Genomic DNA, 16,109 nt, shown 5'->3' with positions numbered 1-16,109 from the left:
GTTATTTGATGTATGTATGACTCATGGTGAGGTGCCTGAGGATTGGCGGAATGCGTGCATAGTGCCATTGTACAAAGGCAAAGGGGATAAGAGTGAGTGCTCAAATTACAGAGGTATAAGTTTGTTGAGTATTCCTGGTAAATTATATGGGAGGGTATTGATTGAGAGGGTGAAGGCATGTATAGAGCATCAGATTGGGGAAGAGCAGTGTGGTTTCAGAAGTGGTAGAGGATGTGTGGATCAGGTGTTTGCTTTGAAGAATGTATGTGAGAAATACTTAGAAAAGGAAATGGATTTGTATGTAGCATTTATGGATCTGGAGAAGGCATATGATACAGTTGATAGAGATGCTCTGTGGAAGGTATTAAGAATATATGGTGTGGGAGGCAAGTTGTTAGAAGCAGTGAAAAGTTTTTATCGAGGATGTAAGGCATGTGTACGTGTAGGAAGAGAGGAAAGTGATTGGTTCTCAGTGAATTTAGTTTTGCGGCAGGGGTGTGTGATGTCTCCATGGTTGTTTAATTTGTTTATGGATGGGGTTGTTAGGGAGGTGAATGCAAGAGTTTTGGAAAGAGGGGCAAGTATGAAGTCTGTTGTAGATGAGAGAGCTTGGGAAGTGAGTCAGTTGTTGTTTGCTGATGATACAGCGCTGGTGGCTGATTCATGTGAGAAACTGCAGAAGCTGGTGACTGAGTTTGGTAAAGTGTGTGAAAGAAGAAAGTTAAGAGTAAATGTGAATAAGAGCAAGGTTATTAGGTACGGTAGGGTTGAGGGTCAAGTCAATTGGGAGGTAAGTTTGAATGGAGAAAAACTGGAGGAAGTAAAGTGTTTTAGATATCAGGGAGTGGATCTGGCAGCGGATGGAACCATGAAAGCGGAAGTGAATCATAGGGTGGGGGAGGGGGCGAAAATCCTGGGAGCCTTGAAGAATGTGTGGAAGTCGAGAACATTATCTCGGAAAGCAAAAATGGGTATGTTTGAAGGAATAATGGTTCCAACAATGTTGTATGGTTGCGAGGCGTGGGCTATGGATAGAGTTGTGCGCAGGAGGGTGGATGTGCTGGAAATGAGATGTTTGAGGACAATGTGTGGTGTGAGGTTGTTTGATCGAGTAAGTAACGTAAGGGTAAGAGAGATGTGTGGAAATAAAAAGAGCGTGGTTGAGAGAGCAGAAGAGGGTGTTCTGAAATGGTTTAGGCACATGGAGAGAATGAGTGAGGAAAGATTGACCAAGAGGATATATGTGTCGGAGGTGGAGGGAACGAGAAGTGGGAGACCAAATTGGAGGTGGAAAGATGGAGTTAAAAAGATTTTGAGTGATCGGGGCCTGAACATGCAGGAGGGTGAAAGGCGGGCAAGGAATAGAGTGAATTGGATCGATGTGGTATACCGGGGTTGACGTGCTGTCAGTGGATTGAATCAGGGCATGTGAAGCGTCTGGGGTAAACCATGGAAAGTTGTGTGGGGCCTGGATGTGGAAAGGGAGCTGTGGTTTCGGGCATTATTGCGTGACAGCTGGAGACAGTGTGAACAAATGGGGCCTTTGTTGTCTTTTCCTAGTGCTACCTCGCACACATGAGGGGGGAGGGGGATGGTATTCCATGTGTGGCGAGGTGGCGATGAGAATGAATAGGGGCAGACAGTGTGAATTGTGTGCATGGGTATATATGTATGTGTCTGTGTGTGTATATATATGTGTACATTGAGATGTATAGGTATGTATAGTTGCGTGTGTGTGTGTACATTGTGTATGGGGGTGGGTTATGCCATTTCTTTCGTTTCCTTGCGCTACCTCGCAAACGCGGGAGACAGCGACAAAGCAAAAAAAAAAAGACAATATATATATATATATATATATATATATATATATATATATATATATATATATATATATATATATATATATATATATATTCATGTTTGCCATTTCCCACATTAGCAAGGTAGCATTAGGAACAGAGGACTGAGTCTAAGAGGGGAAAATCCTCACTTGGCCCCCTTTTCTGTTCCTTCTTTTGGAAAATTGAAAACTTGGGGGGAGGATTTCCAACCCCTACTCCCTCCCTTTTTAGTTGCCTTTTATGAGACACAGGGAATACATGGGAAGTATTCTTTCTCCCCTATCCCCAGGGATATATATATATTTTTTTTTATTTTATTTTATTATACTTTGTCGCTCTCTCCCACGTTAGCGAGGTAGCACAACGAAACAGACGAAAGAATGGCCCAACCTACCCACATACACATGTAAATACATACACGTCCACACACACATATACATACCTATACTTTTCAATGTATACATACATATATACATACGCAGACATATACATATATACTCATGTACATAATTCATACTTGCTGCCTTTATTCATTCCCGTCACCACCCCGCCACACATGAAATGACAGCCCCCTCCCCCTGCACACAGCGCAAGTTAGCGCCAAGAAAAAGACAACAAAGGCCACATTTTATCACACTTGTGTCTAGCTATCATGTATAATGCACCGAAACCACAGCTCCCTTTCCACATCCAGGCCCCACAAAACTTTCCACGGTTTACCCCAGACGCTTCACATGCCCTGATTCAATCCATTCACGGCACATCGACCCTGGTATACCACATTGTTCCAATTCACTCTATTCCATGCATGCCTTTCACCCTCCTGCATGTTCAGGCCCTGATTGCTCAAAATGCTTTTTACTCCATCCTTCCGCCTCCGGTTTGGTCTCCCACTTCTCCTCGTTCCTACCGCCTCTGACACATATATCCTCTTTGTCAATCTTTCCTCACTCATTCCCTCCATGTGACCAAACCATTTCAATACACCCTCTTCTGCTCTCTCAACCACACTCTTTTTATTACCACACATCTCTTACCATTTCATATATATATATATATATATATATATATATATATATATATATATATACATATATACATATATTATCCCTGGGGATAGGGGAGAAAGAATACTTCCCACGTATTCCCTGCGTGTCGTAGAAGGCGACTAAAAGGGGAGGGAGCGGGTGGCTGGAAATCCTCCCCTCTCGTTTTTTTTTTAATTTTCCAAAAGAAGGAACAGAGAAGGGGGCCAGGTGAGGATTTTCCCTATAAGGCCCAGTCCTCTGTTCTTAACGCTACCTCGCAAATGCGGGAAATGGCGAATCGTATGAAAAAAAAAATATATATATATATATATATGTATATATATATATATATATATATATATATATATATATATATATATATATATATATATATTTTTTTTTTGTTTTTTGTTTTTATTTTTGCTTTGTCACTGTCTCCCACGTCTGCGAGGTAGCGCAAGGTAACAGACGAAAGAAATGGCCCAACCCACCCCCATACACATGTATATACATACGTCCACACATGCAAATATACATACCTACACAGCTTTCCATGGTTTACCCCAGACGCTTTTTATTTTATTTTATTTTGCTTTGTCGCTGTCTCCCGTGTTTGTGAGGTATATATATATATATATATATATATATATATATATATATATATATATATATATATATATATATTTATACTATTCGCCATTTCCCGTGTTAGCAAGGTAGCATTAAGAACAGAGGACTAGGCCTTTGAGGGAATATCCTCACCTAGCCCCCTTTTCTGTTCCTTCTTTTGGAAAATTGAAAAAAAAAACGAGAGGGGAGGATTTCTAGCCACCCGCTCCCTCCCCTTTTAGTCGCCTTCTACGACATGCAGGGAATAGGTGGGAAGTATTCTTTCTCCCCTATCCCCAGGGACATATATATATATTTTCTTTTTTCTTTCAAACTATTCGCCATTTCCCGCGTTTGCAAGGTAGCATTAAGAACAGAGGACTGGGCCTCTGAGGGAATATCCTCACCTGGCCTCGTTCTCTGTTCCTTCTTTTGGAAAATTAAAAAAAAAAATAACGAGAGGGGAGGATTTCCAGCCCCCCCTGCTGGAAACCCTCCCCTCCAGATTTTACTTTTCCAAAACAAGGAACAGAGATGGGGGCCAAGTGAGGATTTTCCCTCTTAGACTCAGTCCTCTGTTCTAAACTCTACCTTACTAATGTGGGAAATGGCGAATATGCATGAAAAAAAGTATAGAGAGATAGAGAGAGCACATTAATGGGATAGCCTTGATTAGGGCCTCAGCTGCCTGTGCCATCTCAGCTAACTTAAAAGAACAATGCGTAATATGTGTGTGATAAGTTAAATTAATACTCCTGGTTTTAAGTTCAACAAAAAAGCAAGCCAGACTTAACAAGTAGGAGAAGTATTTGCAATTTCTTTAAAAGTAACATTAAGGGAATTGAACAAATAAGCTGTCATGAAAAAGAAAGATATATGGTAATCTGTGCATAGCAAGAGATATAAGGTATCAAGAAAAATGTTCTGGGATTAAAAACTATGAAATGGAAGGCCAGTAATTAGATATGCATGAATTATTAATTGTTATAATCATACAACCCCAGGATTCATTTTATGGGACTCTTGCAGCTTTGAGGCTGCTTTCAAGGCATAAAGAGGGAAATGATGGACTCTTAGGGAGCAAGAAGGTCCTTATTAAGGACACTGACAATGATACAACTTTGAGTAATGTGACGTTGTTTGTGGCCTAACCATTTGTAGGAGGAGTAAGATAACACCTTCTGCATGAATCCTCTGAAAATATATAAGAAATTCACCAAGCAACTATATTTGAGAGCCCAACAAGGAAGTTGGAGAGACCTAAGTATTTTTCCCGACAAGATTACAGTTTTATATGGAGTAAGCTTTGAAGCTATTAAATGAATTGCTAAAATGAATTAGAACAGTGGTAGATGAACTCAAGATTGGCAGCAGTGCAATGTATGGCTGCAAAATACAGTAATGTCTTGAAACAAGTAAAATACTTGGTTGTAGGCCAGATCTTGTTGTAGGCACTTGTAGGAATGTACTTCTTACCTCAGTCTCTACTTTTTCCCTGTCCCTTACCATTCTTTTCTTTCCCCTCTGAATCTTTCTTTTTTCTCTTTTTCCCATCATTAATAAATGGTCACCACCAAAAACTACATTTATCCGTGAGTGAGGAAATTTGACTAGTTTTGACACCCAAGAATCAATGCTAGGTCTTTTCACAGCTGACATAGATATTAAGTTTCACTAATGTTTATTACTGTAGCTTGAATTAATTCTTTCAGCAACCTTTTGGCATTTTTGTATGATTGAAAGCTTATTTTCTGTGAGTTACATCTGGTGCTTTGTAGTGTACAGATAATTTAAAAGGTGTTTACTCCTTCATCCATTATAAATGACTACTGACATAGTGCATGTACTTGCAGGCAGGTTAAAACTGTATTCTTCTGAGACCTAACTTAAACAAAGTTAATACATAGATACCTTAGATCTTGTTTCTTCGTACATGATTACAGTTACCAAAGTACTTTGGTTTTGTTTAATGTCTTATCATTTTGAATTTAAGATACTGCTAATGAAATATAGATATATCTAAATGTTTGGAAATTGTTATGTATGATATAAAAGATAATAAGGGGACAGAAACCTGTTTAAACATTGTTATTTTTCCTCATTTAACCATACTTTATAGCAAGATTCTTTCACTACAGCAAACTTGCATTCGTATAAATTCACATTTTACTTTGTAAGATGTTTGCAGGCTCATTCTTGAAAGCTGTATCATCTTTATGCAGTTGCATCTCAGCTTACACTCCCTCCCAGGTGTCCTCCAGTCGTTTGAAACCTTTTTTTTTTTAACTGTAACCAATCTTAACAGAATAGGCAACAGATCTCCATGCTGTACAGTATTTCCATATTTTATGCTTTAAAACAATTTATTCTTTCACCTGATGATTTATTTCTTCCTCATATGAACATCACATTAATTCATGTATCTAGTTCATTCTTTGTCACACTCTTTTGATCAAGAAAAATTACTTATGCCAGATATTCTTTTTTCAATTATGATATTTTTTCTTTAAAATGAAATCAGAACTACCAGGATTATTGTGAACTGATGCTGTGACTGATCCTTTTTCCATCATTATTAGGTTTCCCACAATTTTAGCTGTTTTCCTATTGAAACTAAAAAATCCAGAAATGTTAATAGAAATACTGGTGTATTTAGGGATTGGTGCTATGTCAGGTTTGGGGATATGTGTGATAAAAAAATCATATAGTAAGGGAACTTTTATGTTAAAAGAACTTTATATCTGCCTCAACATATGTCGTACTCTTATTCGTATATGCTAAGATTGCTTTGTCTTGGATCCAGTACTATTAATTCTAGCTTAGTGAACATGAAGTACAAAAATATTCCTGTTAACTAGAACCTGGTACTGAAGATATAATGTATTCTAAATATTGTGAGGCATAGAATAGGTAAAATGATAGGGGATCCAAATTGGGGTTGTAAGCTAAAAGTTTTGCCTGTTCCTTACAGAATCCTTCAATCCCAGTCTTCACCCCGCAACCCTCATGACATGTGAGTAGTCTCCGAGGGAGTAAGATATAATCCTGGGGTTGGAGGGATTGTGAATAATCTCTTCGGGATCGAGATATAGTCCCAGGGGTGGGAGTGAAATAGTGGTATCCTGTGGTTGGGTGGGGGTTGAAAGATACATTTAAACATGTATTTGAAATACATACTCTTGGTAAGCATGTATGTACTTGGAAACTTATCATGGGAGAAACTTAGTAATTTGAAAGTTTCTGTTAATTGGAAGACTTTTTTATTTCAATGAAGGTCTTTGAGAAGCTATTTTTTATATCAGTTATGATGATTGGATTATTATGGCCAAGCCTCCAAAAATGTTTTTTCATTGACAGTGCTGAATTCTGTTGAAAAGATTTTGTAAATGGCAGTTTCCTCATGTTTGTGTGTTGAAAATTTGTTGGGGAGGATATGGGCCTGATTATTTCATGTACTATGAATATATGTAAAGTACTTTTTTTTTGTAAGTTAATCATTTATCTTCAACAAGTTTTAATTATGGAGATAGTACAAAGAGTAAAACCTGATAGACTTGAAAGGCAGACCTTTTTTTATCTAAGGAAAATTAAGTTAAGTTAGAAAGTTCAGTATTTTCCCTTTCTTTGTATTAAGACAATTTATGAAAGTTCCTTGCATCTTTTTCATCTGAATAGTTTGGTTATTATATTTCCCCACATGTCTTCAGTATTAATGGTTAAAGTGTGTTTTACCTTTTGATAAATTCTGGAATATTTTGAGTAAAGAAGACTGATCTTTTGTGTTAGTAACAAAAGTCTTCCAGTATAATCATGTTTTTTTAGATTTAATATAAACAGTATGGTTGTTATTACATGCAGCTGGTGTAAATGCATTACATGACTAACTGTCTACAGAGTTTAAGTGCTACATGTTTCATACTGGTTTTTGCTTTGCTCTTCATTTATGGTAGGTAGTCATGATACACTTCTGATTAGTTCCTATCACTGTATCATATGAAAGAACAGGCATGTTATCTAAATATAGTAGTTCTTTCTTGTTGATAAATAACCCTTTTGGAATTGGGAGTATTTGCTGAAATCCGGCTGTTTCTCAGGCAGTGGTTTGGTGGTTTCAACCGAGCTGCCAAATGTCTGCATCTTTCTAAACCCCTAACAGAGTAAGCACTCATCCTTCTCACTTTAGTATATCATTCTAAATCAGAGTATTGTGATAGTCTAATCAGTAAAAGCAGTCATTAAGGTAGAAAGTTGACTATCATAACAGTAAGAATGGTCATTAAAGTAGCTAGGTGGCTTGAATGAGTTGCATTGTCTGTATATCATGTAATTTTCCTGCATCCACAGCAAGATGGCATTAAGAGAATCTTCTCAGAGATATATATATATATATATATATATATATATATATATATATATATATATATATATATATATATATATATATATAATGCTGACTGTCTCCACACCCTTATGTGTCAGACACAACAGCATATCTCAAAGCATTAACTAAAGAAATATTGCATGTTGATCTTTTTTTTACTGTCAGTCTATGAAACAATCACCACATGCTCTTACAAACATATGAGAATAATTGAAAAGAGTATCATTTACTTAATTAAGTATACACATTAGGAAAAACTGAGGTAGGGAAATATGAGAACTTAAAAAAGGCAAAAGTAAAGGGAAAAAGATAAAGATGAAAAATATTATTCTTTGAAAGATAGTGTGGAGTCTTAGAATAAGAAGCAGCATTTGTAGCATATGTTATTAACCATGAGACATGCACAGGCCCACATGGGTTCAAATCCTGAGTGTGGCACCATCAGCCAATGCATCAGTTCATCCTACCATCAGGGCTGGTTGATATATATATATATATATATATATATATATATATATATATATATATATATATATATATATATAAATAGATATCTTTCATACTGTTCTCCATTTCCCGCAATTAGCGAGGTAGCGTTAAGAACAGAGGACTGGGCCTTTGAGGGAATATCCTCACCTGGCCCCCTTCTCTGTTCCTTCTTTTGGAAAATTAAAAGAAAATGAGAGGGGAGGATTTCCAGCCCCCCGCTCCCTTCCCTTTTAGTTGCCTTCTACGACACGCAGGGAATACGTGGGAAGTATTCTTTCTCCCCTATCCCCAGGGATAGATATATATATATATATACACACACACACACACACACACATCACCTGTCCTCACTTTATGAGTGGGTTATGGTCCCAGACTACTGTTCATATAGTGGTTGTGCATAATTCTGAACCTATTTATCCATTGAAATGTGTGTAGTAAAGGGAGATTGCATTCCTGGCTCCTACCCAGGCCCATTGAGAAGGGGGACAGAGGGATTCACTGCCCAGGTGCCCAGGCCTGACATTCTTTTTTTCAAATCCTACTTTAAATGTAAAGGGAAAAACCCTCATCCTCACTTCACCATCATTATATGATACACTATGATTTTTCTTTTTTCAGGCTAGTTTCTGTCCAAATTAAATTTCTTTTTCATTTTCTTAAGAGAGAGAGAGAGAGAGAGAGAGAGAGAGAGAGAGAGAGAGAGAGAGAGAGAGAGAGAGAGAGAGAGAGAGAGCATCCCTAGAAACATTGCCAGACAGGCCACCTTCCCTTTCAAGGATTTGGGGGGGCAAGGTTGCCTTGGGTTGCCCTATCACTACCAACCATTATTTATATATATATATATATATATATATATATATATATATATATATATATATATATATATATATATTTTTTTTTTTTTTTTTTTTTTTTATCAATCAGTTATTAGTTCATGAGTTAGGAAAGAACCTACTGAAGAGAACTGTTTAGAAAAATATATATTTATTTGTTTAATCTGAATGTTTTGTTGTGGACACTAGCTTTAAGTTCTGCATTTCCGTGGGCCCAGTGTCCCCTCCATCTACCACCCATTTTCTTCATTATTTTTGTGAATATCTAGATAGTTTTTGGTTCATGCTTTAGGTAATAACCAGTTAAAGAAAAAGACAGAAAAATATATGAGAAATTTAGTTTACCATAACATTTGCCAAATATGAATATCTTAAGCTGAAGGCAATCAAGAGTGTTTAGGAACTTGGTAAGATATCTCCCATATATTTTTTTATGTTGATAATTATTAATTCATGCATTAGGCAAGAACCAAATGAAGAGAATTGCATTGAAAAAAAATTATGATGTAATTTACCCATGTCATTCACAGAGTATGAATTTAACTTTTGCAGCAGAGGCTAGACTGACTTTCCTGAATGAATATCAGTCAACAATTGTTAACACTCGCAGTAAAGGTCAGCATAGTTATAACTCAGAACACTTGCTACAGAAATAAGAGAGCATAGGAGAGCATAGGAGAAAGTATTCAAAGCATGTCACGTCGTAGTTGACACTGACTGCTAAAGTGAGATGTAGCACACAGCTGAAAGTAGTTCACATGGTAAATATGAATGGGTGGAATGGTTACCTGCTTATATGAGCAGATTTTTTACTATTTAATTGATCATAATTGGTCAGGCTTGTATAGTTGGATCCTTGTAACTGCAACTCATATAGTGGGGACACCCGGTGTGTGTGTGTGTGTATATATATATATATATATATATATATATATATATATATATATATATATATATATATATATATACATATATATATATTATCCCTGGGGAAAGGGGAGAAAGAATACTTCCCACGTATTCCCTGCGTGCCGTAGAAGGTGACTAAAAGGGAAGGGAGCGGGGTGCTGGGAATCCTCCTCTCTTGTTTTTTTTTTCTTTTTTCCCCAAAAAAGAAGGAACAGAGAAGGGGGCCAGGTGAGGATATTCCCTCAAAGGCCCAGTCCTCTGTTCTTAACGCTACCTCGCTATCATGGGAAATGGCGAATATGAAGAATATATATTTATATATATATATATATATATATATATATATATATATATATATATATATATATATATATATATATATATATCACATATAAGATGGCCATGGTTAGGGCAGTCAGTTATCAGTGCTGTCTCAGCTACCGCAAAGAAAAAAATGGTACAGAATAGGAAAGAATTATGTTCAAGAACAATCCCTTTACTTTTCCCCACAATATTGCTTTCTTAGGCAACTGATGCCAGTCTGTCTATTGTCTGCCAGGATTTGCTTTATACTGGTACTTCTGATTTTTATTATTTTATTGCTAAACTGAGAATTGGAAGAACTTTTAAATGCACATCTCCTCTCATCTTCTTGAGCCATATAGACCTCCAAGGATCAAGTAATCTATATGTAACTGTATATTCACTATGTAACTGTACATTCACTCTGAAAAGATGAGATACTATACATCCCATCACCCATTAATTGAATTAAAGTCATTATATCCTCTGTATCTTTTTTGTATATATGAGAAATAAGAAAGTCGCCAGAAAAGTAGTTAGTGTTTTAACACCAGGTATTTAATGTCATGCTCTATGTATTTCAGATTCAACAATCATCCTGTTCTTAATGACCGGTACCTGTTGCTCATGTTATTAGGAAAAGGAGGGTTTTCAGAAGTTCATAAGGTGAGTAAATTCTTCAAGACTGCTGTACACTTTTTTTTAGTTCTTATGTGAGATTCTTGAAATGCAGAGATCTCTGAGACCTGTAGGGCTGTGAGTAGAAAAGATTTAAACCATATATAAGTATATATATAAGCATAACAAGTTTTATTTTAAAAGGAATGGTACTGCTTACATGATTGCAGTTAATAAAACTGGAGGAGAGCTTGTACAACTCGAAAAGTCTGCCTGAATTTTTTAGGAAGTGTTTTTGGAATCAGAAACTGGGTCAGTTTAGAATAAGAAAATTGGAAGGATTTATGCTACTGTAAATATAGTGATTGATAACATGTTAAAGAAATTATATTTTACTGGTGGTTTTTGAACATTAAATCCTTCTTGAAGGTATCAATAAATGGAAGTATTGAAGTAGACATTTTATATATGCATGTGTAAGTAGTTGCCGCAAAATCTCCTACAGATGGAAACTTACCATCATAATACCTATTCCGACACCCTCCAAGCCCTCCTCCTGTCTCTAATCATTGTTGTTATTAGTGCCTAAACTTGAAAACTAATTCAAAACAGAATTAATCAAAATATATGACTCATCCTTCCAACATGGCTTCAAACCAAACACCCCTATACAACAAAACAAATTCTAGATGGCTTCAGCACACCATATCCCCCTTATGGCAACAGCAAACTACATCTTCCTTCATGCACAGAACCAATGGCCTTCAACATTAGAAGAGCTTTTAGAATCAACCCTCAGCATATCATCACAGAAACCTGACAACAACCTCCATAAAAAATTACAAAAAGTAGCTGGTCATCGTTTCCCAAACAAACCAGATAGGCCTCCCTGCCATCTGACACATTTAGAAGTCCTTCATATACTCGCACGTCTTCCTAACATCTTTACCCTTTTATTATTAACCCCTTCTGCTTTCCTCACCTAAACCCCTCATATTTTCTCATTTTCCTCCAATTTGCACCTCTCTCCAGAACATTTTCTCTTAAGATCATCATTCATCCTTTTGTATAGTTCTCATACCTTTCTTATGACTTCCTACCACTTTCTCTTGTACTCCATGTAATAACTTGCACTGCTTAATTGCAAGAACCATCCATGCATCTGACTTTCCTCTCTGATTAGCAACTTAACATTCTTGTTCAGTCATGCACTATCTTTTCTTGCATTACCAAACTCCACATGCGTTTGGTTACACCATAAGTGAAAAGTCACCATGTTAGATAAAGGAGTACAGTCTCGTTGAGGAAATCATCCTTTCCATCTTTGATTATAACACCGCCTTGAAGCAGCCAGAGCCCTGTAAAAGGGGTCATGAGGTTGCATAATTAAAAAGCCCTTTCTCTCTCTCTCTCTCTCTCTCTCTCTCTCTCTCTCTCTCTCTCTCTCTCTCTCTCAACACAAGAGTTAGATTAGGGTGATCCAGGGACATCAGAAATGTATAGAACTGAATGGAAGCTAGCACCATCCTTTTTGCAGATTTTATTGTTCTGTTTGGTGAATCAAAGGAGTTTGAATATATCATTTTGATATGTCATAGAGGGATATTGAAAGGAAATGCAAGGGCAGTGTTTTTGTTTTAGAAGTAAATAGGTATTGATGAAACAACATTAGTTTTGATGAAGTAGACTTAGATTTTAGTGAGTTCAAGCATTTTGAAATGATTGATTATTTATGATAATTGCAGAACTGAAATTGAGAAAAAGTCGTGCAAGGGGAAAAATTGAAGGTGCAGTAAGACCTCTGATGAAGGGGAAAAAATTAAATGTAGAGTGTTCAAGATTTTTGTATGATAAAATGCTAGTTACAGCCTTAATTTGTGGATGTGTAACCTATGTTTTCGTAAATCCAAAATGGGGTGGGGGAAGGATTATTGAGATAGGTAGCCTAAACACTTTACAGTCAGAACTAGAATACTTGTGGTAAAGAGTGAAAGCAGGAGAAATTTTTGGTGTGAAGAAATTTTGAGTGCACAAAGATGAATTTATCTTATTGGCATGGCTATGCAGGTTATATACAGAATATGGTAAAGATATATGATAGCATGTTTAGAAATATAAGAAATATAGGTAGTCCGCAAGAGATGGAAAGATGCATTATTTCAATTGATGAAGGCTAAAGGTGTTTCCAGTGAGGATGTTAGGGGAACTATTATGTTGTGTGCTGTGGTGGCATTATTTACTTAAAGATGGAGGTTTGAAGGGAGGTGTCAGTCTTACTTGATAAAGGAACTAAGTCTGCATTGTGGGAATTATTTAGTAGTGTTGCTGCAGTTTAGGAGACTGAACACTAGCACATTACCTATAATTTGAGGATATGGTTCAGTTTCTGAGAGACTTTACTGTACACATTTGATTCACTCTTTGTAAGTAGGAATAAAGATAGAAATAAAACGTTGATAGTACTCAAGTTTATTCATTAAGGCATACACTGGTTTATAGGTGAAGATGTCCATCAAATAGTAAAACATGTTCATTTGTTTAAAAGAAAGTAGTAGCGAGTTGCTTTATCAGACACTGCTATATTTATAGTACTGAAATCATGCAAAAATATTTTATTAATTAGAATAAATGTTTACTCAAGTCATAAAACTTGGTTCCCATTATGTACAACATAAAACATGAAAAAAATATTTTTTTCATAAAAGTTGGATAGTCATAGCAACTTCAACATAAAATAGGCAACTTTGCCTGTGAAGTTAATGCAGGAAAACAGATTATTTAACATACAGCATCATAATTCTTTGAAGCAGTGTCTTTGTCTTTAACACTGTTAGGAAAGGCATCTTCCAGCATTTGTCGGAAGGAATAAAACTAAAAAGGAACAAGGAAAGGCCATGCATAGCAGGGATGATATCATTTCTTTAGTAATCTCTCATGTTTCAGACTACCTTTTTAATCCACAACTCTTCCCATAGTTAACAGTGAATAGTGACCTGAACAACTATGACGTATATAAAACTTCATTAATTTCATCATTGGCTAAACCTGGCTTGTGGAGGACTGTTTCATTCCATAAGTACATGCTAGGTGGCCCAGTTCTAATCTTAAGAGCCATCAGGAGCCACCAATAATCACTGTTGAAAATTGATGAGCTTTAGCAATTCCTTGTATGTTATTAGCATAACTTTTTGTCTTCATTTCCTAAATGAGAATTACACATATAACAAAACACTTCAGGAATTTAAGATCTAATTACATTTTTGTGTACAATAGAGATAATGTATAGATACATATAAACATGGTAAGAATTACTAGCAATACTACTTGAGTTTGAAATTATGATTTTATGACAGATAAATATCTTACCTTTACAGGCGTTCGATTTGAAGGAGCAGCGGTATGTTGCATGTAAAGTACATCAGTTAAATAAAGATTGGAAAGATGATAAAAAGGCCAATTACATCAAGTGAGTAACAGTTGTTTTGTTAGATAAAAATAAAAGCATGAAATATTAGGTTGCTGACATTCTTCCAGTAGCAGAAAGCTACCTTCATACTGTGCATGTAGATAAGTGATATGTTAAATGAAGCCCAAATATTCCTCCTTTCCATTATGATGCCAATTGCTCATGTTAATGTTGTTGATTTTGTTCTTTATATATTTTTTTCCCTATTGAATTCCAGCCATCTTTACCAAAATATATAGTTTGTCAACCTTTTGTTTTAAAATGATTTGAATTTGTTTTCACAGTTGTAATTTCAACTGATGCCTTCAGTTATCCTTGAAAATGTGGCCTAGATTTAGAGAAAAAGTGATCTTGAAACAGTAAAATAAGCACACCAGTATTTGTATTTGGCACTTGTTAGCAATTAGACCCTACCCAATCTTTCCCCATCTCCTTATACTGTTAACAACCAGAAATGAGCCAGTATTTCCTGATCCCCATAAAAGTAAAATTGGAGGTAGCAAGGCTGGACTTTGTTGATTTTCTTGAGAAAAGTGCTTACATCACTAGCACTATACCTGTATGAAGTAAGGTGTTGAGCATGACAGTTAGAAGCCTGCAGTAGGCCTGAAAATTGATTGTGCAAGATACCCGAATTGTTTGGCCATCCTCTGTCAGATGACAGTGCACTCATATGGCTGGCTTATCACTGTCAATGCTGATTTTCATTAGTTTTAGATCACGTGATCTTCCATGCATTTGGGCTAGAAAATGCCTAGAGTTAGGATCCAGTGAGCATTGCAATAGCAGGGTAATGACTCCCAGCCAGTGAACATCAAGCTAAACCTACAAAGCCAGTCGTAGACCTAGCACTTATGTTTACTAGTGTGCTGGGCTCATGTGTGCTATTTTTGCTGATAATTTTCCACAAATAAGAATGTAGATTGAATTCTTATGATTGTGAAATGCTGCCTAGTATATTAGACTACTCTCAGAAGACAAAAAGGAATGTGGTATCAAAGTGGAAAACTTGTCTGGTTGGTATTATTATATTATATATATATATATATATATATATATATATATATATATATTTTTTTTTTTTTTTTCTTGCTTTGTCGCTGTCTCCCGCGTTTGTGAGGTAGCGCAGGGAAACAGACGAAAGAAATGGCCCAACCCACCCACATACACAATGTATATACATACACGTCCACACACGCAAATATACATACCTATACATCTCAATGTACACATATATATACACACACAGACACATACATATATACCCATGCATACAATTCACACTGTCTGCCTTTATTCATTCCCATCGCCACCTCGCCACACATGGAATACCATCCCCCTCCCCCCTCATGTGTGCGAGGTATCACTAGGAAAAGACAACAAAGGCCCCATTTGTTTACACTCAGTCTCTAGCTGTCATGCACTAATGCCCGAAACCACAGCTCCCTTTCCACATCCAGGCCCCACACAACTTTCCATGGTTTACCCCAGACGCTTCACATGCCCTGATTCAATCCACTGACAGCACGTCAACCCCGGTATACCACATCGATCCAATTCACTCTATTCCTTGCCCGCCTTTCACCCTCCTGCATGTTCAGGCCCCGATCACACAAAATCTTTTTCACT

At 36.5% G+C, this 16,109-nt stretch overlaps 1 protein-coding gene across 7 annotated transcripts in view; it reads left to right on the top strand.

The window, feature by feature from the left end:
- The window catches only part of LOC139767190 (serine/threonine-protein kinase tousled-like 1), a 172,898-nt gene that overhangs the window by 142,078 nt on the left and 14,711 nt on the right, over positions 1–16,109 (top strand). For 4 of the 7 annotated variants that reach the window (XM_071696259.1, XM_071696258.1, XM_071696253.1 and 1 more), the window contains exons 9-12: positions 6,450–6,491; positions 7,573–7,635; positions 10,981–11,062; positions 14,389–14,480. In XM_071696259.1, the coding sequence (XP_071552360.1) occupies positions 6,450–6,491; positions 7,573–7,635; positions 10,981–11,062; positions 14,389–14,480 (279 nt within the window). The remainder of the gene's footprint in view (positions 1–6,449; positions 6,492–7,572; positions 7,636–10,980; positions 11,063–14,388; positions 14,481–16,109) is intronic. The other 3 variants (XM_071696254.1, XM_071696255.1, XM_071696256.1) reach the window with 3 other exon arrangements.

This window comes from Panulirus ornatus, chromosome 59, assembly GCF_036320965.1.
Source record: "Panulirus ornatus isolate Po-2019 chromosome 59, ASM3632096v1, whole genome shotgun sequence".
NCBI lineage: Eukaryota > Metazoa > Arthropoda > Malacostraca > Decapoda > Palinuridae > Panulirus > Panulirus ornatus.
This window is presented reverse-complemented; position numbering and strand designations above follow the sequence as displayed.